Raw genomic sequence first — 24,392 nt, 5'->3', positions numbered from 1 at the left:
TTTGTCCCCGGCCCTTTGTCTGGCATCTGCTCCCCGTGCTGGCGGCAGCACCAGACCACGGATTGGAGCCACTTCGGGGCTCCGGCTGCGGCCCGGCCGCCTCCGGGAAGGACGCGCTTGGAATACCTAATGGCCAGCAGCCTCCCGAGCTGGCAGTGGTGGGGGGACCTGCAGCTGAGGCAGCGGAGAGGGCAGGAGTGAGGGCAGCAGGCTCTGACCCCCAGCACCACTGGGCATTCCCCGGCAGCTCCCGGCTGACCCCACAGCCCCCCACATCCAGGATCCGTGGGGGACACGGGGCTGAGGACCGGTGGGAGATGTGGGGGCAGAGCAGGGCAGGTTGTCTCATCCTGGGAGTGGGATGTGTCCCTTGTGGGGAGACTGGGAGCTGAGGCAGAGTCCTGACCCCTCTCCTCCTGCTCCCCAAAAGGATGCTCCTGCCCTTGGGAGCCCCCAAAACCTTTCACCCGCCGTACCCCCACAGACCCCTCCCTCTTGCTGGGAAAACAATTGCCTCCGATGGGAATTATTTCCATACAGCTGCTCGGGAAGGCACAAACCCGTCGGAGGAAGGCTGAGCCTTTCTTCTGGCGCTGCCCCCCCCTCCCCATGGCGGCGGGGGCAGGTTTGGGGGGGCCCAGGCGCTGCCGTCAGCGCTATCAGCTCGGCAGGGCTGGCTGCGGTTATTACCATACATTATCGCAGTCCCCTGCCTCCGAAAGGAGCCGGGGCTGCTCCCCCCTCCCAGCCCTCCCTCCTCCTGCCTTTTACACTTAATTACCTCCCTTATTACACCGCAGCCTGGAGAGAGACAAAATCCCAGGGCAGCGGGCGGGCGGGCAGGCAGCAGGCAGTGGGCAAGCAGTGGGCAGGCAGCAGGCAGTGGGCAGCAGGCAGGCAGCGGGCAGGCAGTGGGCAGCAGGCAGGCAGCGGGCAGTGTTCAGGCAGGCCCAACTAGGGCGTAAGTAATCATCCGTTCTGCAAACGTGCCTTCCAGGAGAGAACCGGCACACGCACGGATAAATAAATCAGGGAGCAGAGGCCGGGAGCCCGGTGTGTGTGTGTGTGTGTGTGTGGGATGCTGGGAGCAGCCCGGCAGGCGATGTCCCCCTGGGGCTGCAGCCCTCTGGGAGAGGTGACCTTGAACTTGGCAGAGCCCTGACGTCAGGGCGGCGCTGCGGGGACAGATGGGGCTCATGGTGCTGCCAGCGAGCCCCAGCCAAGCGCTGCAGGAGCGAGGGGAGAGACCCCAGCCCATGTGGGGAGCAGCCCTGGGACCCACAGCCCTGGGAGTAGGGTGGAAAGACCCCAGACCTTATGGGGAGCAGCCCTAGGATCTTGTGGAGTGTGCAATGCTCTGGGTATGGGATACTGTGTGATGGGGGATGCTGTGAGCTATGCGATTCACTGAGCTGTGGGATGCTGTGGGATTCTGTGGGGTATCAAACGCTGTGGGATGCTGAGGGCTGTGGGATGCTCCAGGCTGTGGGATGCTGTGGGATGCCCTGGGCTGTGGGCTACCACACACAGCAGTGAGCAGGGGCACTGCCTGATGCAATGCAGGGCTGGCTCCAGCCTTGTCTCTGGGCACAACTGAAGGAGCAGACATGGCTGTGAGCAGTCAGGCCCTCAGTGCCAGCTGTAGAGGTGCTGCTTTAGGCCTCCAGACCTGGTGCCACATCCCTGACCAAAGGGGCTGGTGCCTGCCGAGGCTGGGGGTGCCCAGGGCTGCCCCGTGCCAGCCGTGCCAGTGCTCTGCCTGCAGTGACAGCTGGGGGACCATCCTTATTAAGTGCTGCAACACTCTGAGCATTGCACAGGGCTCAGGGGGAGCAGGGCCCGCTGCCAGCCAGGTCCCCGTGTCACCCACTGGCCCTCAGACAGCACAACTCCAGAGAGAAGCAGCGCCGGACCACGGGCTGCCTGCAGCCGTGAGGGGAAGGGGGGAAGTGGGAGTGGGGTCTCCTGCGGGGAACAATGCACTGCCACGAGCCCGGCTATTGTTGTGGGTGCCTCCCCGGGACTGGGATGGGGACAGGGACATGGGTGGGAAAAGGGACAGGAAAAGAGGGATGGCAACAGTGAGCAGGGATGGGGACAGGACGGAGGTGGGACAGGGAAGAGGGAACAGGGATTTGTACACGCTCGCAATTTAGGTTTTTGATATGAGGACGGAGAACAAGGGACAGGGAAAAGGACAAGAGAAAGGGGTCAGTGGAAAGGGACTGGGGACGGATATGAGAACAGGGAAGATGGATGGGAATAGTAACAGGGAACAGGGATAGGAACAGGGAGCAAGGACAGAGAAAAGAGAAAGGGTCAAGAAGCAGGGACAGAGGACAGGGACGGAGGCAAGAGAAGACAAGGGACGGGACAGGGATAGGGACAGGCATGGGGATGGGGACTCCCACCCCGCAGCCCCGTCCTTCCCTGGCCCTGGGGGCTGGCGGCAGGGAGACAAAGGCGGTGGGAGGCAGCCGCATGTCCCACCCTCCGGTCCCCCCGTGTCCCCATTGTCCGTGGCCGGGGTGGGGGGAGGAAGCCGGGGGAGGGACCGGGGACCCCGCACTGCCATGATGCCCGGGGCGCCCCGCGCTGCCGGCGGCTCGGGGGGCTCCGGGGGGGCTCCAGGCGCGGCCGGGCGAAGCAGCCCCCTCCCCCCACGACCGCTTGCCTTCCTCCCCCTCCTACCCCCCCCTCCTCTCCTCCTCCTCCTCCTCCTCCTCCTCCTCGCCGCCCTGCCGCCTCCCCGCCCCTCGCACTCGCCTCCCCGCGCCTCTCCGTGCGCACCGCCGGGGCCGAGCGCCGGGGCCGGGGCGGGCGGGGGCCGGGGCCGGTGCGGGGCCGGGACCGGTGGCGGTGCCGGTACCGGAGGTGTCCAGCGCTGCCCGGCCCCGCCATGCCCCGCTCCTTCCTGGTGAAGAAGCTGAAGGCGGAGGCGTTCCCGGCCGCCGGGGCCCCCGCGCCCCCCTACGCCCCCCTGGAGCCCCCCTACACGCTGCCCGGCCCCGCCGCCGGCGATGGTGAGTGCGGGGCCGGGGGTCCGGAGGGGCCCCCCCGCCGCTATTGTCTGTACTCCCGGCGGGGCACCGGGGAGGAGACACAGGGGGACGCGGGGCAGGACGGGCCGGGGGTCCCCGCGTTGTGTCCCGCGGCGGGCGGGGGTGCCGGGTGGGGGGTGTCATCCCTCATCGTCTCGTCCCCCGCTCCGGGGCCACCGGCCGCTGACGAAGTTGGTCCTTTGGGGAAACATCCCCTGCGTGACAGCGTCAGCCCCGTGGGCGGCCCCGAGCCCCCCCCTCCGCCCGGGGAGCACCGAGACGGGCTCCTTCCCACGACAAGTTTTGGGGGGGGCACGAAGCAGCCGGGCTGCGGGGGCGGAGAGGGGCGGCGGGGGCGGCAGCCTCGCCGTGCCGGCGGGTTTCATTGTTCGCAGCGGTGCCCCGAGCCCCCCTGGGAACGCGGTGGGAGCCGGCGCCCCCCCGGGGCACGGGGAGTAGACGGGGGAGAATAGGGGGGCACCCCTGGTCGCAGCGCTGGGAGAGGTGCGAAGGGCTGGGCTGGGGGTGGTCGGGGTCCTTGGAGCCCCATCCTGCGGGGGGAATCTGGGGTGGGCTCGGAGTCCCCCGGGCTCGGCAGAGCCCCCTGATGGGGCGGCCCAGAGACCTGTCCTAGAAGAGGGGACGGCGGGAGGTCAGGGGTCTCCATTCCGTAGACTGGGGAGTCCTGGATGCTCGGGGACCGGGAGACGGAGCTGGATGCGGGAATGGGCCTGATCCAGCCATGCACAAGTCAACATTGCCCAACCGCTGTGGTGCCTGTCCCCCCTTTTCTAGTGCTCCCCAGCCCGGGGCTGGGGTTTTAGACCAGTCTGGCCAGGGGGTCCTCTGTTCCCCAGTCCTCAGGAGCCAGGAGCCGGTGGGGGAGGGATGTGCTGCAGCTGGGCAGAAGCTGCCGACGCTGCTCTCCTGGAAATAACCTTGCTGCATGCTCGGAGGCAGCGTGAGAAATTGCTGAGCAGAGCGCTTTCTGCACAGCCCGCGCTGTCAGCACGGCGCGGGGGACGGGGGGGCCCGGCTCTGCCCCCACCACGCAGCCCCCTCCCCACCAGAGGCATCCTCAGCAGCCGCGGGACAAACGGTGGCGGTTGCTTGTCCCAGGCAGGGCATCCTGTGGATGCTGGCCGGGGATCTGGGTTTAGGGGATGCTTTGCCGCGGGTGTGCACCCTGCCCCACAGCATACGCTGGTGAGCCCAGCCATGCACTGACCCCAGGCCCCTGACAGACCCTCTGTTACCAAGCAGCTTGCAAGGACCAGTGTGCATAAGGCAGGGGACTGATGGGACACTAGTTTGGGGGTCCTGGGGGTGCCAGTGTGTCCCCCAGAGTTGCTGGCCCGGTGGGAAGGGGTCTGCACTGCTGCTCCTGCAGTGACCTTCGTGTGACAGGATGGAGGGACCGGGATGCCAGTGAGGCACCCTCTCTGCCACAGGTTGGGAGACCCACATGTGAAGCGGGGTCCTGAGCAGCACCAATGTCACATGGGGGTGATGCTGGTGGAGTGGTACCCGAGCCCTGCTCTGCACCCCGGGGGCTGTAGGTCCCCCTCCTTGGTGGGAGCGCAGGACCCCGGTGCTGCTGCCCTCCTGATGCTGCCCCATCTCCAGAGAATAAACCCTGCAAAGACAGCAGAGAGGTGGATGGTTTTCCCAGTCCCCTTGCTAGGGAAAGGGAACCTGGAGTGGCCCTGTCCCCCTCATCCTGGTTGCCCACGGAGCAGAGCTCATTACCGGCACGGCCATGGTGAACAATGAGGCTCCCGGCACCGACAGCTGTCTGGCGGCTGATGGCCCCTGGGGACTGCCCACAGCCAGGGCAGGCACAGCTGGAAGTTCCATGGCCCCATCCCCAGTTCCCACTGCTACGGGATGGGACCCATCCTGCTGACAGATGCAGACAGGACCCAGGGCAGGATGAGGCAGCTCCAATGCTCAAGTGACTCAGCAGGGACCAGGACCAGCGTGGGAGGGACAACCCCAGTCATCCATCTCCAGTGGGCAATTTTGGATTGTGCCTTTCCCCTGTCCCTGGCAAGGCTGCCCAGGAGGGGTGGTGAACTTGCTGTGTTGTTCCCACAGGGTACCTCCAGCACTGCCTGGCGCCAGCTGGCTACGACACGGACAAGAAGCAAGGTCTGCCGCCGCCACCGCCAGACCCAGCCTATGCCCCCGGCCACGAGGAGTACAGCGACCCCGAGAGCCCCCAGTCCAGCTTCTCCGCCCGCTACTTCAACGGGGAGGCGGCGGTGACAGACAGCTACTCCATGGATGCCTTCTTCATCACGGACGGGCGGTCGCGGCGGCGCAGCGAGAGCCAGCGCCGTGGCAGCCACCGCCACTCCTGCCCCGAGTGCGGCAAGACCTACGCCACCTCCTCCAACCTCAGCCGGCACAAGCAGACCCACCGCAGCCTGGACAGCAAGATGGCGAGGAAGTGCCCCACGTGCGGCAAGGCGTACGTCTCCATGCCCGCCCTGGCCATGCACGTCCTCACCCACAACCTCAAGCACAAGTGCGACGTGTGCGGCAAAGCCTTCAGCCGGCCCTGGCTGCTGCAGGGCCACATGCGGTCCCACACCGGGGAGAAGCCCTTTGGCTGCTCCCACTGCGGGAAGGCCTTCGCCGACCGCTCCAACCTGCGCGCCCACATGCAGACCCACTCCGCCTTCAAGCACTACAAGTGCAAGCAGTGCGAGAAGACCTTCGCCCTCAAGTCGTACCTCAACAAGCACTACGAGTCCGCCTGCTTCAAGGGCTCCGAACACAGCTGTGCAATAGGGAACTAGGCCCCCAGCCCCCTGTGGCGCATCCCCATCTTCATCCCTACGTCCAAACCCCATCCCCATCTCCGTCCTCGCCTCATCCCGTGCCTGTCCCCATTCCCATCCACATCCCACCCCGCCCCCATCCCCATCCCATCCTCGTCCCAGTCCCCACGCCAGCACTCCTGCAGCTGCAGCCAGCCAGTTTGAAGCTGTGCTGAGGCTGGAGGACACATCCCTGCAGACTCACTCCCCACCTGGGAGAAGGATACCCTACTGCTCCCTGGGAAGGGGGTACCCCACAATGGGACCCAAGCTCCAAGCTTATGGGTCCCCGAGCTCCCCCTGCAGCCAGGCAGGTTTCTCTGCAGGGGACTCACCTGGGGACCTCTTCCAGATCCAGGAGAGATTTCCTCCCCCAGCTTGTGATTTTCACCTTTATTTATTTAATTTATTACTATTATTTATTTAGAGCTGCTGCTTCTCACTCCGGGGGATCCCGGGGGAGAAAAGACACTTTTGTGCTCCCCACCAGGAGCATGCCCTGCCCTTGACCCTAACCCTGATGGGACCATGGGCTGGTGCGACTGCTGGCTCAGCAGGACTGACGGCCGCTGAGGCTGACGGAGGGCAGGGCTACCAGTCACCCTTGGAGGCTGGGGTCCTTGCAGACCACCACCCAGGGCACCCTGCTGCCCCCCTGCCCTGTGGCACTGTGTTCACCCTGGCACTGTGGCTCCACAGGCTCAGAGTCAGGGGAAGAGCGAGGGGCTCCCAGCAGAGATCCACGGGACACGTCCTCCATTGGATCCCAGCTCCTGGCTTGGCCAGGCACAACTGGGCTCCGCCACAGTGATAGGCTGGGAAATAGTCCCCCAGACAGGTGCAGCCCCCCTTGCCGTGCCAATGGTTGGGCTGGCAGCTGGGCTGGAGACCCAGCCCTGCGGCAGGCAGCACCCAAACCCCCAACCACCCCCCCATGTAGCCCCAACCCTTGCCCAGCCCCTTCTCCAGCCAACTCCCGGCTCCCTCTCCATCACCCCACCGCCTGCTCTCAGGAGGAGGGGGTCAGAGTAGCCGTGAAGTTTGGGTGAGTCTATTTAAATGTTCTTATTTATATTATTTATAACTTATGCTTTTCACTATTTATTTGCCAAGACTGGCCGGGCCGTGCCAGCGCTGGCTCACAGGAGGTGGCAGAGCTGCAGCAGAGCTGCCGTGCCCAGGACGCAGCCGCGGTGACACGGACGGGGACGGGACCCCGAGAACGGACAGTGCAGCAGGGCCCAAGGAGGGCACGAGCTGGCCCGGCAGCCTGGGCTCCACGCCCTGCAAGCCTCCCTCAAAGGCAAAGCCCTTCTCCTTCGTCTTCCTTACTGCCGTGGGCTCCTGCTTTGCTCCGTGCCCCGTGCCAGCCCGGTGGGGACAAACCAGCCACTCTATGCAACCTCCCGGCGGAGCATCCCCGCACCGGCCCCCGAGCGAGCACCGTGCACCGGAGCAGGGCCCGACCCAAATCTCCGCCTCCTACCTCGGGCCGCGAGCTGCCACAGCCCCACCACCCTGTGCCAGTCCTCGACACCTCGGGGCTCAGCCCGGCACGTCACGGGGCCGCACTCGTGCACCCCACACACCGTCTTCCTGCACCGTCTTCCTCCCTGCACCGTCTTCCTCTCGCCGCCTCGGTGCCCGCGTTGGTCACGGGCTCAGTGGGGATGTCCCTGTCATGCTCCTCGCTGCCATGGCACAGTGGTCATGCATCCTCACCCCACTCAGGGGACGAGCATCGCCCCAGCCACGCAGGCACCCACCGGGCTTTCCCCGCCATGCCGGCGCCGTTCCACAGAGTATGGAGTCCCGCGGCCGGCAGGCTTGGAGCACCGCGCCGCCGCCCCTCTCTCCTGTAAATAGCAGATACTACAGCAATAATTTTCCGTGCATGATAGATTTTTTTCTGCCAGGTTTTTGTACTCGCCAGCCCCAGTACGACAAGTCTGCTGAGATCCGGCCGCCCGCAGTATTACTTGTAACGCAATTCAGGGATATAAAAGGGATTTCTGCCACTAACCACGTGTCTCAGGGGATTTGTGCCGCCGGTGGCGGGTGGTGGCACACGAGCTGCCAGCATGCCCATACCCATAGTGCCCTGTGCCCACACCCATCCTGGGCTGGAGCACCGTGGAGAGAAGTGCCCCAAACTGAGGGGCAATGTCCTGGTGGCCTGCTGGGAGCAGGTGGCTGAGGCACCCAGAGCATCCCACGCTGCCCGTGTGGCCCTGCCAGCCCTGCAGCCAGTGGGCAGCAGCCAGACAGCCCCCTGCCGTGACGAGGGGGGGTGTTACAATGCCATCCTGCTCGTGAGAGCGCCGGGGGCTGCGAGCCCGGCAGAGCACTGACCTGGAAGTAAAGCGGTGTGTGAAATCCCAGCAGCGGGCGCAGAGCCCAGGGGGCAGCCCGGGGGGGGCTGACGATACTCACACACCCCTGAGGCTCCACTGCACTGGATGGGGAGGATTTGGTGAGCAGATTTTATTTCAACTGCTGCCATGCCGGCATCCACTCCCATGGGATGTGGTCAGGGGTGGTGGGAACAACCCAGCAGAGTCCCTGCTCCCAGGGCAGCCAGTGCTCCTGCCCCTCCACCTCTCTCCCCTCAACCTTCCCTGCATGTGGGAAAGGGTAGATTTTTTTGGCATCCAGCTTGTCAGCAGTGCCCTCGCTGAGTCCTGTGCTCCCAGTGACATCCGTGCAACCATTCACCTGCAAAGTCATCAGCAGATTCACCCTGCAAAATACTAATCCCAGAGCCTCACAACCCCATCCCTGACCATCACTAGTGTGTTTCTGAGTCGGCTTCAGGGCTGGGGACCCTCCATGCCCCCAGGAGGCAGGGTGAGGGCACCGGGAGCAGCCATCTGCTGGCATCACAACCCCACTGTGGATCCAGGGTGCCCCAACTTCAGCAGCTGGTGGGGTGGGGGACCCAGTTCTTCCTGGAAGCCTCTCCCCATTTAGGACACTGGTCTGAAGAAATGACCTAGAAAGATTCAGGGCTGGAATGCCGCGGTGCCTGCCCCAGCTGTGGAGAATCCCAGCATGGCTGCTCAGCCCTGGGGCTGTGTCATGCCTCCTCTTCCTTGCCGAGGACCCCGCAGGCGTCAGCATAGCAGGAAGGGAGCTCTGGGATGGGGATGTGTTCCTGGCACGGCCAGGCAGGTGGGGGGCACATCCCAGCTCCCAGAGGAGACGCTGCAGAATAATCCTTAGTGCACCGGCATGGCCAGCTGGGAGAAGAGACCCCCGGGCATCTTTCATGTTGGGGGGCAGGACAGGGACCCCCAGCACAGCTGGTGGGGGGCTCAGCTGCCACGTGCCGAGGGGTGTCCCGTGGGGCCGAGGAGGTGAGGGCAGCCCTGACTGCAGGCTCGCAGGAGCAGGCAGCGGGCCAGCTGGCTCTGGCACCCGTCCCGGCAGCCAGTCCTGCCCCTTCACTGTGACTCTGCAAAACAGCGGGGCGGAGGCGGTGACGATGACGATGGCTGGGCCAGGAGGAAGCAGAGCGGCCCGGCTGGGCGCTGCACTGCTCGGGGCAGAGCAGAGGGCTCGGCTGGGCAGGAAGGAGGAAGGCCAAGGCCGGCCGGCAGCCACAGCCATGGCCGAGCCTGATGACCGGAGCATTCACACACAGCACATCTCGACCGTACACAACGTGCCCATGCGCGTCCTCATCCGGCCCATCCCGCCAGAGCTGGATCCGGGGAAAGTGCAGAGCCTGGTGGAGACCCTGCAGGTGAGTGCAGCCCCCCCGGGGTGCCCGGGCAGCCCCTCTGCACCTACCGTGCCACCCGGGGGACACTGCTGGGGAAGCTCACAGCACCTGAGCCCCAGCACAGGCAGGTTGGGGCCTGCCCGGGGGATTTGGGGGTGCTGGAGTGTGTTGCTCTTGGATGTCTCTCTCCCTTCCCAGGAAGATCCCGAGCGGGTGCCCCCCATTGACGTGCTCTGGGTCAAAGGCAGCGAGGGCGGTGACTACTTCTACTCCTTTGGGGGCTGCCACCGCTTCGCCGCCCACCAGGCACTCCAGAGGGAGACCATCCCCGCCAAGATCATCCCCTCCACCCTCAGTGACCTCCGCACCTACCTGGGCTCCTCCACGCCCCACCTGCGCTAGCCCAGCACCCCGAGGATGCACCTGCAGCCCCCACTGTCCCCGTTGGTTCCCACCCGCGGGCCCCGTGAGCCCCATGTGAAGATGGGGTCAGGGTCCCCCAGCCCTAGGGGGGTCCCCAGGGTCCCTCCAACAGGGATAGGATCAGTGTCCTCCAACGCTGGAGTGCCCCCGGGGTTCCTCCAGCCGGGGTGGGCTCAGGGTCCTCCAACCCTGAGGGGCGTCCCTGGAGTCTCTCCAGCCGGGATGGGGTCAGGGTCCCGCCGGTACCGGGAGGTGTCCGGGGCGGGGCGGGGCCGGCAGGTGGCGATATTGTGCCATTGTGCCGCGCTCCGCCGCCACGAGGGACCGCGGGGACCGCGACGGGACGGGACGGGATGAACCAGGACGGGCTGAACTGGTTGGGGTGGGCTGAACCGGGCCACGGCTCAACCGGGAATAGCTGAACGGTGATGGAACGGGAGGAACCGGGGCATGGCTCAACCGGGAATGGCTGAACCGGGACAGGAGGGGCTTAACCGGGGCACGACTCAACCGGGACGGACTGAAGCAGGGCACACTGGAACTGGGACAGGTCACAGCCCGTCCGAGGCACAGATGTACCAGGAAGGGATTACAGACGGACAGGGAAGGCGTAGAAGCAAAGCGGGACACAGCCCAATCAAGACACAGAGGTACCGGGAGGAGGCACAGCTGAACCGGGCAAGGACAGTCCCCAGCCCTCCCACAGCGATCTCTGGGCACACCCTGTGCTCGGATCGGGGGGGAACCCTGGGCCTGTCCCAGAAAAGTCTGCTCCAAATCTGGACACATTCCGTGGTCCCCCTGTCCATGGGGGACACCCCTGGGGTGGTGACATCTGCTGCTGCACCTGGAATAAAGGTGATCAAAGCCCCACAACTCCCAGGCCTGGTGCTGGGGTGTCATGGGATTGGGAGCAGGGATGCAGTGATGGAGCACGGCACAGCATGGCACAGCATGATGGCACCAGCAAGAGCAGTGGCTGTGGGCACATGGACAGATGATCTGCAAGGGAATGGATGTTCTGCGAGGGGATGAATTCTGTGCAGGGACAGTGCTCTGCCAGACTGCCCTGCCATGCAGCTGAATTCAGAGTCAGCTCTGGCCCGGCGGGGGGAGCACATGTGGTCCCGCCGTGCTGGGATGCTGTCATGTCTGCAAGCACCACATAGTCACCCCGTGTACAGGCTGCAAAAACCGCCCCAAGCATCCCCTGGGCATCTCAGCATCCCTCCAAGTCGGGAGCCTCCATCCAGAGAGGGGAAAGGCTACTGACTCACCCACCACACCATGAGTCAGCAGCAGGACTGGGACAGGAACCGCAGCCGGACACTTCTGCCTCCTCAGTCACGCTCCTCTCTGGAAAGATCCTGTCCTCCCAGGGCAGAAATGGGCTGGGAGAGGGTTTGGATGGAGGGCATGGCCCTCAGGCAGCAGCTCTGCAGCGTGGTGTGCGTGGCAGGAGCTGGCAGTGCTGGCATTAAACAGGGCACACTTCACCGCTGCCTCTGCGTTTCCGCAGGATCCACTGGGGAGGAAGAGCAGGGTGGGCTGGGGGTGCTGGACGAGGGAAGGGACCGGAGGGAGACTCCGGCACGGCAGAGCTGCATGTGCCACATCAAAGTGGCTGTGCGCCGGGAGGAAGCCCTGCAAGCACTCACAGAGAGCAGCCCTGGCCCACGGCTCCCTGATGGGCCATAAATTTCTCCGAAGAATTGTGGCGTGCTAAAAAGTTTCCTCTTGTTAGAGAGCAGGGGGTGAGGGGAGGAGGCAGCAGCTCCTGCTGCAGCTCCTGTGGCAGTGGGGACATCTCCAAGGTGCCCCAAATGGGTGTTCAATGGCAGGGACCGGTATTTGCCCCGGTCCTGTGTGCCCCCAATGCTGGGCGTCTCATGTGGACTCTGCTCACCCCTCTCCCACAGGTTTGTGCCCCTCTTCCCTCGGATGAGAGACAGCTCAGCAGAGCTGGGACTCCACAAGTGGAAACAAACCAAGGCTACCCAGATCCTGCAAGTCCTCTCCCTGCACCCCACAGGGGCTTCTTCCACCTGGGAGGCCCACTGCAGGATCTGGTCTTCCCTCTCCCCACCCCCTGCAAACAGTGCCAGGGGTCTGTGCCAGCACCAAGGTGCCTTGTGACTCTGCTCCAAGGGCTTGCTGGCACGGGCTGGGAACCACGTCCAGGCACTGTGTCCAAGGTGCTGTGTGAGCATCTCCAGGCCTGACTGGTGCATCCCTGGTCCTGGCACAGTGTGGGCAGCGGGAGCTGGTGCACAGCTGGGGCTGATGGTGCCACAACCCCCTGGTTGGCATGGGAGTGGGTCTTGCCAGAGCCCACGATCCCTGCGTTGCCTCCATCCATCCGTCCTCCACCTGTCCGCCTTCCCTCTGCCTGACCCGCGAGGTCTCCGGTGTCGCCGGCTGACAGCCGATCCGGCTGCTTCCAATCCATTCGTTCCAGGGCAGGAACAAAGGCGCTTTGTGGGCTCCCCCCAGCCCAGGACGGGTGGGGGGGGTCCCGGCTCCGGAACTGGGACAGACTTCCCCGCACGACAGGCGTGTAATGCTTTCCAGACCGGCAGCCCTGACCTGCAGGTACAGCCCTGGGGCGGGTGGAGGGGGCTTGGTGCTTCCCACACTGCCTGGGAACCCACCGGGTCACCCTGACACAGCCCCGATGCTGGAAAATAGCAAAACACTCCTGCTCCTCCAATGGTTTCACAAGGCCCATCCCCATGAGACTCCGACTGCTCCTCTCCACCCAGGGGGGCTCCAGGGGTTCCCAGGTTTGCCAGCCCTGGTGTCCCAGTGTTAGGGAGCAGGGATAGGCTCCCCTGGACATCCCAGCCCTGCTGAGCTCAGCATTGGATGGGAGGTACCTGGACTCAGAGGGTGCATGTGCTCAGCTGGACAGGGCAGGGCTCTGGGATGGGGCAGCTCCTGAGTCTGTGGCCTCACTGGCCTGAGAACCCCAAAACTGGGGAGCCACAGGCAGAGGAGCCAGTCCTGGACATCCCCCAGCACCAGGGGCTGATCAGAGGCTATGGGAAAGTGGGGCCAGACAGTGCCCTTGGGGGACTCAGTGGGAAGGGCTGGGATGGGGATGGATATGATGGGATGGATGGCATGCAATGCAGTAGGATAGGACATGATTGGACAGGGTGGGGTGAGATGGGATGTATGTGATATGGTGGGATGGGGCGGGGTTGGACAGGTCAGTCCAGAACTGCTTCTCTGGGGCTCAGCAGGGTCAGGCCCCATGTCCTGGTGGCCACATGTTCCAGCAGTGCCGCAGGTCTGTAATCCATTTGCCTCGCCGGCCGTGGTGTTTTCCCAGCAGGGCCAGAGTGGCCCCACAGGGCTGGGGGCAGCCCTGGCCTCTGGCCCATCTGCTCCCTGTTTATTTTCTTACACTTAAGTATCACCTCAAAGATAAACACTCCCTGGAGTGGGGGCAGGGGGCATTTCCCCACCAGTGGAGGCGGGACCCAGCCCTTGGGGTGCCCAGTACCCCAAATCCATGATGACCCCCAGCCTGGGAGGGCCTGATTAGACTGGGGTCAGGGTTGCAACCCCATGCTCGGGCCATGTCCCCTCCGTGCCACGTGTCCCACGCAGGGTTCTGTGCAAGCCCAGTGCTGCCCTCTGCCCAGGGGTCAGCTTGTTCGGCTGGATCAGCCAGGAGAGCTGCGATGCCAAACCCTGCCGTGTCCTGGCACCCGCTCAAGCCGGCGGAAGGTTTGCGATTCCGCAGCCCCGGCTGAGCCTCGTGCTGCCCAGCTGAGTCAGAGCTGCAGCGCTGGGGGGGCCAAGGGGGTCCAGGCATGGGGATGCACGTCCTGTACCACACGCCTGCCAGGCAGCACAGGAAAACACGGCTGCTGCCGTGCGTCCTCCCTGCTGTGTTCGCAGGCAGCTGGGCAGGCAGGGAGCAGGCAGCATTCCCTGCTTCCCGTGGCTCCTGTTGGTCTCTCAGCCAGGGCTGATGGCTCCTCCTGTCTGTCTGTCCGTCCCCCTGTGTGCAGGGCCTGGTGAGGCGGTGGTCACACGCGAGTGCCAGCCTGGGGAGATCACTGCAGCAGGAGGCGGTGGCACTCGGTGTCTCCTGCACACTCCCCCTCACGCACACGTACAGACACATGTGACGCTGTGCAAACACAGGCACTCACCCTCACGGTCATGTGTGTCCATGCACAGGCACACACGATTACACACATCACGCACGTGTGCCCACACACGCCTGGATGCACAGATGTGTGCAGCCGCTCGCCCACGCACATACACGCCTGTGCTGCCCCTGCCCTTCACTGAGCCACCTCCAGTGCCTGCTGCTCCTTTCCTACCTGTGCCCCACCTTGTCCCTGGACCCCAGCACAGCCCCACAGAAAGGTTGTGCCCCCCAGAAAAGCCCCGGGGCAGGTCGGCTGGGAGCAGGGACTGGGTGACTCCCCACCCCCCCAGCCTGTCCCTGTCAGCTGGTGGCCATGTGTGGGGCGTGCAGCTGAGTACACAGCCCCTGCCATCCGTCTTGCCTCCTGTCAGGGCCGGGGGCGGCTGTGGCCCCCCAGGCACAGCCCAGCGGGATGTGGGGGTCAGAGGGGGGCAGAGTGGAGGTTCCCCTCTCTGCGCAGGCACCTGCCTGCTCCCTGCCTGCTCTGTGCCTGTCATGCCAGGGGCTTGCCCATCCCCACTTCTGCCCCTGGCACTGCCTGCACATGCTCTTTTGCAGGGCTCTGCGCTTGGGCAGGGGCTACAGAAGAGAGTCAGGGTCCTTCAGGCATCGTGAGAGGTGTCAGTGTGGACACAGAGCACACCCTCCACGACCCCAGTCCCAGCAAGTTCCCTGGCCCTCAGCACAGCCCTGTATGTCCCCAACCCCAGTGGGACCCCCGGTCCCTGGTGCAGCCCTGCATGCCCCCAGCAGGACCCCCAGCCCAACTCTCTGCTCCCCCCACCGTGTGATTTACAGGCTCTGCACAGGCAGACAAATGGTGAAGGAAAACAGGGCAGGGGGGTCCCGCCAGCCGGGGGCTGCCTGTGCCCCGCGGGGGGCAGAGGGGCCGTTTGCTCACAGCCAGTGGGACAGGAGGCAGTGATGTGGTGCCACTACCAGGCAGCACATCTGCCACTGCCGTGGTCCAGCAGCCACAAGCCCTGGCACCACTGGGAGAGCCCCGTGGGGAGCCCAGCCACCAGGAGCCCCACCATGAGCTCCAGTCCCACAGCCACGGGGTTTTGGCCACGGGGTATTGTGGGACGTGATGCCACCCCATCCCACAGCCTCCAGCCCCCATCCATTGACCACCTTGCTGTGGGCTTTGCAGCATGCCTGCTTCATTCTGCGGCCACTGTCCCAGCCCTGACAAGCCTCCAGGATTTCTACTGGCATTCCCCTCTGGCTGTGGGGTCACCAGACAGTGGGGACTGCAGCCAGCACTGCCAAGTCTTCTGGCCATATCCCTGGTAGCCATGGGGCCATCCACCAGGAGCCAGGTCCTGCCCTTCATGTGTCTTTGCTGCTGGACCTACCATGCCTGGAGCATCGTGTAGGAGGAGGAGGAAGGGGAGGAAGGCAGGCAGGAAGCCTCCTGCCCACTTGGCCCAGCTGGCTTCCCCCCTGCCTGCTCCAGGGTGTGCTGGGCTTGGGGCTGGGGGATTGAAGGCAGAATGGGACCCACACGGACCTCCCTGGTGAGGAGGAGCAGGGGTGACCATCATCTGCGGTACTGAGTGCCCAGGAATGACAGGGAACCACCCTGAAGCTGGGGGGCATCCCCAGCCCTCCCCAGGACACTGGTGATTTCTGCTGCTGCCAGCTCATCTCTCCCCTCTCAGGAAAAGACTCCGTGTTTCCACTGCCGGTGCACACCTTCCTCCCGGGCGGGAGGAAACGCTCCTGGCAGTGCTGCCGGCAGTGCTGCCCAAGCCTCTCCATGTCACCCCCCTCAACCCCCCCGGATCCTCCCATGGTGGGCAGGTGGGGTGCCAGGCCCTGGGAACAGGGGGGCAAGGGATGCATCCCTGCAGGGCTCCCTGCCTGCCCTGGACATTCTCCTGGGCACAGACCCTGTCCCTGTGGGGCACTGCAGGGTGTGGGGCATGGCTGGGTGTGGGGAACAGCATGTCCCCCACTGGCATCCCCTCCGTTAAACATCCCCTGAACCTGCTCCCAAGTACCTGCCCTATCCCAGCTTCTGCACACCGTGCTTGCCCAGTGCCACCCTGCATGGGGCCCAGAGCTGGCAGGGGACAGCTGGGCAGGGGCTGGGGACACGCTGCCCGAGAGCTGGCACTGCGTGTGGCATCACTCCACAGGTGCCAAAGGCTGTGGCACAGGGAGTACTTTGCCAGGCGGTGGCCCTGGCACCGCCACAGTTTGGTACCACCATGGGCATGACCCAGAGTCTGGCCCTGGGGTCAAGGTGCCCATGGGCAGGCCAGCGTGCCAGAGCAGGGCCAGGCCGGTGGCCAGAGCCAGCGCTGGCTCTCGGGGCTGGGGCGAGGACTCTGGCCGCTGGCCACTGGCCGCTGGCCGGAGCTCGGGGGGCCGGCTGGGGGTGGGCTCCAGAGCCAGCCCCTCCCCGGCCGTATAAATCCCGATTCCCCCCGCAGACAGTCGTCCCAGCCCTGCTCGGCTGCCGCAGCGGAGCGGCAGCGGGAAGGCGTCCGGAGCCGGCCGTCGCAGCTGTGCCGGCGGGGGAAGGCTCCCCGCAGCCCGGGGGGTTCCCCCAGCAGGGCCGGGGGCGTGGGCGGGCACCCCGCCATGGCCTTCACCATGCTGCGCCCCGTGGCTGCCCGTGTGCTCTACCCCGACCTCAGCATCCTCTCGGAGGACGAGGAGAACCGCAGCGAGAGCGACACGTCGGACCAGTCGTTCGGCTGCTGCGAGGGGGCCGAGGCTCGCCGCAAGCTGCCGCGGAAGCCGGGGCCGATGGTGATGGTGAAGCAGAGGCAGGCGGCCAACGCAAGGGAGCGGGACCGGACCCAGAGCGTCAACACGGCCTTCACCGCCCTGCGGACCCTCATCCCCACCGAGCCGGTGGATCGGAAGCTGTCCAAGATCGAGACCCTCCGCCTGGCCTCCAGCTACATCTCCCACCTGGCCAACGTGCTGCTGCTGGGCGAGGGCTGCGAGGACGGGCAGCCCTGCTTCAGTGCCATCTACGGCGCCAAGGGCGACCTGGACAGCAAACAGCCCCGCAGCATCTGCACCTTCTGCCTCAGCAACCAGCGGAAAGGGGTGAGCGGGGCGCTGGGACGGGGGGCCTTGGCTTGAGCAGGGCAGGAGGCTCAACACATCCCCACAGGGAACAGAGGGCAGCAGGCCCTGCCTGGGCTGAGCAGGGCAGGAGCCTTGGCATGGCTCAGTGAGAACTGCAGACTCTGGCTCCAGCTCCCACCGGAGGTTTTGGCTGCTCCCGGCCAAATCCTGCTCGTAGCCGCACGCCCACAGCTCCAGCTCGCGTCAGAGGGCTGGGCTGCTCCCCCACGTCCAGCCGGGCTGGGAGGTCTCGAGGGTTGAACAGTCACCCCAGAGCTGGAGGCAATTGGCTGTCCTTGGGGAAGCTCAGAGCTCACACGCTGGCCCCATCCCCATCCTCGTCCCTATTCCCATCTCCATCCCCAGCCCTGCCAGCCCACCGACACTGTGGCAGGGCTGCCCTCAGCAGCTCCTTGATGTGATGGGGACAGACAGAGCTCCCCACCCAGTGTCCCCATGCAGGGTCTGTCACCAGCACCAGCACATTCCCACACAGCCGGGGGGCTGAGCTGGGCCCTGGCACAGCACCCCTGCCCTGCCCTGCCCTGCCCTGCCCTGCCTGCCCAGCTGGCACCCCCAGCACCCTGAGGCTCAGGGAGCACCTTTCCCATGGTGAGTCCATCCTCCTGCCCATGCCAGGGTCCTGGGTGCCCTTGACCCAGGGTGGGCTGTGCAGGCTGAGGGCCTGGCAGCTGCCTTGTTCCACGTGCATCCCTTGGCAGGGCTGTGAGCGGGGGCTGCTGGACCTGCCACTGTCCCCACAGACCCTCAAGCTGTCCCACGTGTAACCCCAGGCATCTCAGCCACAGGTCACACTCCAGCCCTTGGGCCTTTTTTGGTTTCTGCTGCTCTTTCTTTAATTGCTCCCCTGCTCCTGCCGCTCCCTCAGCAGCTTCTCCAGCCCTCCTGGGAGTCTTCTGGCCCCACCCAACCTGGCAGAGCTGCCACCAGCTGGGACCTTCCAGCCAGGACTGAGCTGTGACCCTGGGCTGCTCCCCAGGGCTGGATCCAGAGGGCGGGCATGGTGCTGGACACCCAGGGGGTGCTACAGAAGCACCAGGGCCTGGGATCATCTCTGGCACCCAGAACTCTGGGGCACAATGGCAGGAGCTGGGCTGAGATCCAGCTCTGTGCCTCCCAGCTCTAGGGCTGAGCTGGAAATGGGCTCTGCTGGGCTGGAAATGGGCTGGGCCAGGCTGGGCTAGGCTGGACATGGGCTGTACAGGGCTGGAAATGGGCTGGGCTGGAAATGGGCTGTACTGGGCCATGCTGGGCTGTACAAGGCTGGAAACGGCCTGGACTGGAACTGGGCTGTGCTGGGCTCTGCTGAGCCATGATGGATTATACTGGAACATTCTGGGCTAAATCTGGGCCATGCAGGTCTGTGCTGGGTTATACTGGGCAGTACTGGGCTGAAGTTGTGCTGGTGCACTGGGAGGTGGGGCTGAGCCTCCTCATCCCAGTCTGGACTGTGGGTCTGCCTGGGGCTGTGGGTCTGTCCTGGAGTGGCACTGGCCCTGGCCACAGGTCCTGAACAGCCATTAGAGCTGTGTCCTGCAGGGTGACAAGGCCATGAGGACCCACCTCAGGGAGCTCCACCACAGCACCCTCCTCTCAGTCGTCCACCCAGCCTCTCATCAGGCATAGCCCCATCTGTCTCGTCTGTCTGTCTGTCCATCCCAGGCAGCACTGAGCTGCCCTAGGACTGTGGATCTGGCCATCTCAGCGCAGGTCCCCACTGAGGAGTCAGTGGGGTGAACAGTGGACAGGAGCGGTGTGCCCACTCCTGGACACCCCACGGTACCTGCAGCTCTCCCTCCTCTCTCTGCAGGGCGGTCGAAGGGACCTTGGGGGCAACTGCCTGAAGGTGCGAGGGGTCACCCCCCTGCGAGTGTCGCGGAGATGAGCCGGGGTCCGGCAGCACCCGCCTGAGACAGCGGCAGAGCCGGCCGGAGCCCGCACACACCAGCCCAGAGACCGCAGCGGGGAGGGAGGGAGCCGAGCCCAGGCTGGCACCACACCGACACCGGCCCTGGAGCTGGCAGTGGGGTGGGAGGACGCTCCCGTGGCCGAGGCTGCCCGCATGGGGAAGGGCCGGGGAGGGGGGTCCCCGCGCCCCGGGGCTGGACTGGAAGGGGCCCGTGTGTGGCCGGCGTGGAGGCGCTCCAGGGGGACGGTGTTGCAGCCCTGGGGACGCTGGTTGTGCACGTGCAGCCGCTTGGAAAATAAAACCTTATTTTTCTGATGGGCCCGTGCCTGCCTGCTGCCCCGGTGTGGGGCGAGGTGGGGGTCCCCAAGATGGCCCTGGACCCCCGGCCCTGCTCCACCGCTGCTCTGTGCCCCTGGAGCCGGTGCGACCGTCACAGCTCTACCCACAGTTGCACTCCTGGCCACAGTGGGATCCATGTGGGGTGAAACCCCCACAGCACACGTTGACCCCACATTCCCAGGCCCTGATGACAGCTCTGGCCCTGTGAAGGCTGTGGAAGGCCCGGCACAGGCAGTGCTGTGCCACAGGACAGGGACAGCACCACCAACCCTGTGCTGCAGCCACAGTGCTCAGGCAGTGGGACAGGGTCAGCGGAGCTGCTTTTGTGCCTTTCCCTCCGCCTGGTGCATCATGAACTGTGCCATGTCACCATCACCCTGACTGCCACCACTGCCACCAACACCATGACTGCCACCAGCACCATGACTATCCCCACTTCAACTGCTGCCACCACCGGGTCTGTGACCGCTGCCACGACTGCCCCTGCCGCCACAACAACCACGCAGAGCCGTGCGTGGAGGGGCTGCAGGCAGCAGCACCTGCATGGGGTCAGGTGGGGACATGGGGGGTTCCCAGGCCAGAGCCCCCCATGGGATTCTGCTTGAAGGGGCTGGGCTGGCTGGGCGGCATGCAGTGCCGAGCCTGGGAAAGGTGCCGTGCCGGGGCTGGTGGCTCCCAGGGGCCGGCGTGTCCTGCGGAGCAGAGGCAGCTGTGGATGGGGCGGCTGGGGGCTCCCCTCAAGGGCTGAAGAACCGGAGCTGCCCCATCTCCCTGGGGACCTGGAGCCAGCACAGAGCAGGGGAAGCATGTTGGGGGTCCTGCTGGAGCCTGCCCCGGGCAGGGGACTCCACTGGGATCCCACAGCACCTCTCGGCCCCCCACTCACCGAGGTGAGCCTGTCCCAGGCTCCCTCCCCCGGGTTTGATTTATGGAGCTGACAGCGCAGCGCAGCTGTGAGAGCTGGTCCCAGGCAGGGACCGGGGTGGGTGGGAGAGGTTTGTTCTCAGCGTGGCTAATGTGTCCCAGGCCCCAATAAACAGCCGTGAGATTCTCCAAACAGCCCAGGACACAGAATCCCTGCCCCCGGGTTTATCGGGGGGCAGGGGCAGCGGGGGGGGCTGTGCTCTACAAACAGCCCGACCCGCACATGAAAGGGGACCGTCCTTGTGAAGCGGTGGCTCCAGAGCCCCCCAGGGGGCCAGCAAGGGCTGGTGGTCCCAGTGCTGGGGGCACAGCAGGTCCCAGCACTGAATGCATTGGTCCCAGTGCGTCCCAACCGGTGGGTTGTGTTTCCCAGGGCTGAGCACCAGTGCTCCAGTGCCAGCAACTAGAGCCCCAGCAAGCTCCAGTATGAAGACCATGAGTCCCAGTGAGTCCCAGCACAGGAGCTGTGCACCCAGTATGTCCCAGTGCCAGGCACTGTGGCCTAAACAGCTGCAATATAAAGGCCACGCATCCCAGTAGGTCCCAGTGCTGAGGCTGTGGAATCCAGCACGTCCCAGTACTGGGGACATGGATCCCAGTACACCCAGTGCCAGGGATTAAGGCCCCAGCAAGCTCCAGTCTGATAGCCCTGGATCCCAGTATGCCCAAGCACGGGAGTTGCGCACCCAGTAACTCCCAGTGCTGGGGTTGCGGATTCCAGCACGTCCCAGTGCTGGGGCTATGGATCCCAGCGTGTCCCAGCACTGAGGCCGTGGGTCCCAGTGTGTCCCAGTGCCAAGCCCGCAGATCCCAGTGCATTCCAGCTCCTCCCAGCACCACAAGAGGGAAACGGTGACTCAGAGGCGCTGGAGCCTGCTGGGCTGGTGGGAGCCGGGCGCCCCTTTGCCCCGTGTGGGGTGAGTGCTCTGACCACGGCCACCGATCACCCGCAGCTGCCACAGCCCCACGCCGAGCCCAACCGCGCTGCCTCTCGCTCCCCTCCCATCCTCTCCCCTTCCTGCGTGCGGACACCCTTGGAAAGGCTCTTGGCTGCTTTCTCTGAGACAGGAAGGTGTCCCCGAGTCTCAGGAAGGAAAAACACTCAGTGCTGAACCCACAAAGACCGTCTCTGAGGGGCCGGGGCTGGAGAGGTTCCAGGCCTGACATCACCTGGGAACTGGAACCAGAACCGCAGCTGCACTCCGCTCCTGGTATTTTTTTCTTTAACTTGTGTTTTTAAACTTTCTTTTTATAGATTTTTATTTTATTATTTTTTTTTCCCTTTCCCTTCTCCGTTCCCCTCCCAAATATTTCAGGCTCTCTGCAGGCTGGCCAGCCAGGCTGGAATGCAGCAGGGCTGCACCCGTGGGTGCTGAGAGCTGTTGAGCTGATGGGATGGATGAGGCCATGTCTGGCCAGGCAGGAGCTGTTGGAGTCACATGCAAGGGGTCAGGCTGGGGCTCAACCCCCAGTGATGGGGGGCCAGGACCTGATAGCCCCTGGAACCAGCGCTGGTGGAAAGGGATCCGTGGCTGTACAGGGACCCAAGGGGATCCATCTGACCATGGGGTGTGGGAGGATGGAGGGCAGAGGGGTTGGGCAGAGCCTGCAGACAGTTGGCAGCGCTGCTCTCCTGACCCACCGCCCCCAGGATGCTGCAGTGGGGTTAAGCCATGCCTGAGCCTGAGCCTGAGACGGCTGAAGAAGCGGAGCTGGCCAGGAATGGGGGACACAAAGACAGATTCCAGCGCTAGGATCCAGCCTTCCTCAGGCCTTGTCCTTCGGCAACACCTTTGGGGTTGCCTTGTCCTCACTGGGCTTCCCCCAGAGCACAAGCTCAGGATGAAGACCCCAATGTGTCCTCAGAGCTCAGCCACTTGCTGGCAGGGGAATCCTCCCTGTGGCACTGATCACAGAGATTGATCCATTGCCACAGATCACCCCTCAAATTGGACCAGGGGCCAAAGGACTGGGAAGGGACCCCCAAGGTCTAGATGGCAGTGAGTAGGGACAGGGGAACAGGGGGACAAGGCTCTGCTGCCCAGGGCAGGGTGGAGAAAAGGACGAGGGAGGAATGGGCAGGGGTGGGGTGGGATGGGATGGGATGGGATGGGATGGGGAGACCAGTGGTCAGCGTGATGGCCACCAGGCTGGGGTGCTGGGCAGTCACTGCCTCCCAGTGCTGGCAGACTCAGACCATACTAACCCCGCCAGCACCCTGCCAGGGTTCCTGGGGAAGAAACAGGGCAAAGGGTCTGCTTGAGACCCCCAAGACACCTGTCAGATCCTCACCATCCCAAGGGACGCACAGCCGAGATCCCGCACATCCCAGTGGTGCAGGGGGCACAGCTGCAGTGCTGCCACCACCCACCACATCGTCCCCCCCATGCACAGGACCCCTCAGAGCCGCTCGCCCCACCGGGACCTCGTGCCGGCCGCGGTCCCGGGGGACACGGGCCCTGCAGCAGGGACAGGGTGTGAGGCCGTGGCGCGGGGTGAACGCCAGGTTAATCTCCCGCTGGAGCTTCCCTCCGCAAACAATAAGACAATGCCCGGCCGGGGCCGCCTGCGTAACCAGCGGCGCGGAGGGGAAGTTGTAATATTTGGATTTAGCACTCGGTAAATTAAGGAAGAAAAAAGGAAAAGGTGCTGGGGGTAATCAGAGCGGGGCTGGCCTCGTGCCCTGCCCCACAGCCAGCAGCCCCTGGGGGGCTCAGCCCAGCCTGGGGACAACAGCTGAGCAGGGCCAGTGGCCCAGGAGTCAGCGAGGCTGGGCACAGCTGGGAGAGGGACACATCCCTGAGGGCCAGGCAGAGGACGGGCACGTCCCCACCCTGGGGACACCAGCCCGAAGGGTCACGGCTCGGGTGCCCAGAGGAGCTGCAGGCAAACATCTCCTGCCACACTAGAAAAGGGATCTGGGCCAGGAGGTTATTTTAATCCAGACCTCTTCATGGGAAATAAAATCCTATTTCTGCAGCTGGGGTGGCTGAGCAGGAGAGGGCCCAGGGAGGGGGGGTAAGTCACCTCCAGCTGGCAGTGGCTGGCAGGGGGTGACAAGGGAGGGGGCTGTCCCCTGGATGGATGTCTCCCCAGCACCAGCCCTGCAGGGGTGCTGGCTCCCCAGGGCCCCACACCATGGTCCACGCTCCACCAGAGAGGCATCATCATTGCAGATGGGGCCCTCAGTGGGGATGGGGAAGGGTTACACTGCCAGGGATCCCTGTGAGTGCCCGGAGCAGGGACAGCGCTGCAGGGCTGGGCTTAACCCCTCTGAAATGCCATGGGGGTCCTGGCTGCCCTCCCACCCTCCAGCAGCGGGTTGAGCTCACCGGGGTGAGCAGGTCAGGGGCACTCCAGGGGGCCAGTTTGGGGGGTGCAGGGTCTGAAATGGGGTCTTGGGAAGGTTGTGTGCTGTGGGCAGAGGCATCCCCCGCGTGGGGAGCCCACGGTGGGTGCGGTGCAGGGCTGGCAGGAGGGCTGGGACAGGTGGGGGAGAGGTGACCGCTGGCAGCAGCGGCACGGGACCACTGGCAGCAGCGGCACGGGAAGGCCTCGGAGCCCATTTCCCCACAGCAGGGGCCGTTATCAGCGGCAAATATTCGGAGCGGTCCCAGGGGGGGCCTCCAGCCCTTCCCCTCCACCTACCCCACCGCTCTCCCGCTCCGGCCCCACGTCAATGCCGCCGCGAAGGTGTCGGAACAATCGCCTGACAAAGAGCTATTTTTAGGGGCCGGGGCTCGGAGCGAGGATACGGCCCGGCCGCTGACAATGGGGGGAAGGGGGCCGGGCTTCCCCCGTGACCACTCGGCAGCAGAAGGACCTGTAAGATTTCCTCGATGACCCAGGCCCGTACAATACAAGGAAAGCGCGAGAGGGAGATACCCCCGCCAGGACGAGCTGCTCCTTTACCTAATGGGAGTGACCC

At 64.9% G+C, this 24,392-nt stretch overlaps 3 protein-coding genes across 3 annotated transcripts; all 3 read left to right on the top strand.

The window, feature by feature from the left end:
• Positions 1 to 2,760: 2,760 nt before the first annotated feature.
• Positions 2,761 to 7,888, top strand: SCRT2 (scratch family transcriptional repressor 2). The gene is made up of 2 exons (XM_050313967.1): positions 2,761 to 3,023; positions 5,139 to 7,888. Exons 1-2 carry the CDS (start codon positions 2,900 to 2,902, stop codon positions 5,843 to 5,845), a joined length of 831 nt encoding a protein of 276 aa, XP_050169924.1. The 5' UTR covers positions 2,761 to 2,899; the 3' UTR covers positions 5,846 to 7,888.
• A 1,209-nt stretch (positions 7,889 to 9,097) lies between these two features.
• SRXN1 (sulfiredoxin 1) lies at positions 9,098 to 10,889 on the top strand. The gene is made up of 3 exons (XM_050314032.1): positions 9,098 to 9,171; positions 9,296 to 9,611; positions 9,789 to 10,889. The coding sequence occupies exons 1-3, from the start codon at positions 9,098 to 9,100 to the stop codon at positions 9,990 to 9,992; spliced, it is 594 nt and encodes a 197-aa protein (XP_050169989.1). The 3' UTR covers positions 9,993 to 10,889.
• Positions 10,890 to 16,697: 5,808 nt separating this feature from the next.
• Positions 16,698 to 19,297, top strand: TCF15 (transcription factor 15). Its single transcript, XM_050313798.1, has 2 exons — positions 16,698 to 17,250; positions 19,103 to 19,297. The coding sequence occupies exons 1-2, from the start codon at positions 16,774 to 16,776 to the stop codon at positions 19,175 to 19,177; spliced, it is 552 nt and encodes a 183-aa protein (XP_050169755.1). The 5' UTR covers positions 16,698 to 16,773; the 3' UTR covers positions 19,178 to 19,297.
• The last annotated feature ends 5,095 nt before the right edge of the window (positions 19,298 to 24,392 follow it).

This window comes from Myiozetetes cayanensis, unplaced genomic scaffold, assembly GCF_022539395.1.
Source record: "Myiozetetes cayanensis isolate MyiCay16 unplaced genomic scaffold, myiCay2020 scf19, whole genome shotgun sequence".
Lineage (NCBI taxonomy): Eukaryota > Metazoa > Chordata > Aves > Passeriformes > Tyrannidae > Myiozetetes > Myiozetetes cayanensis.
This window is presented reverse-complemented; position numbering and strand designations above follow the sequence as displayed.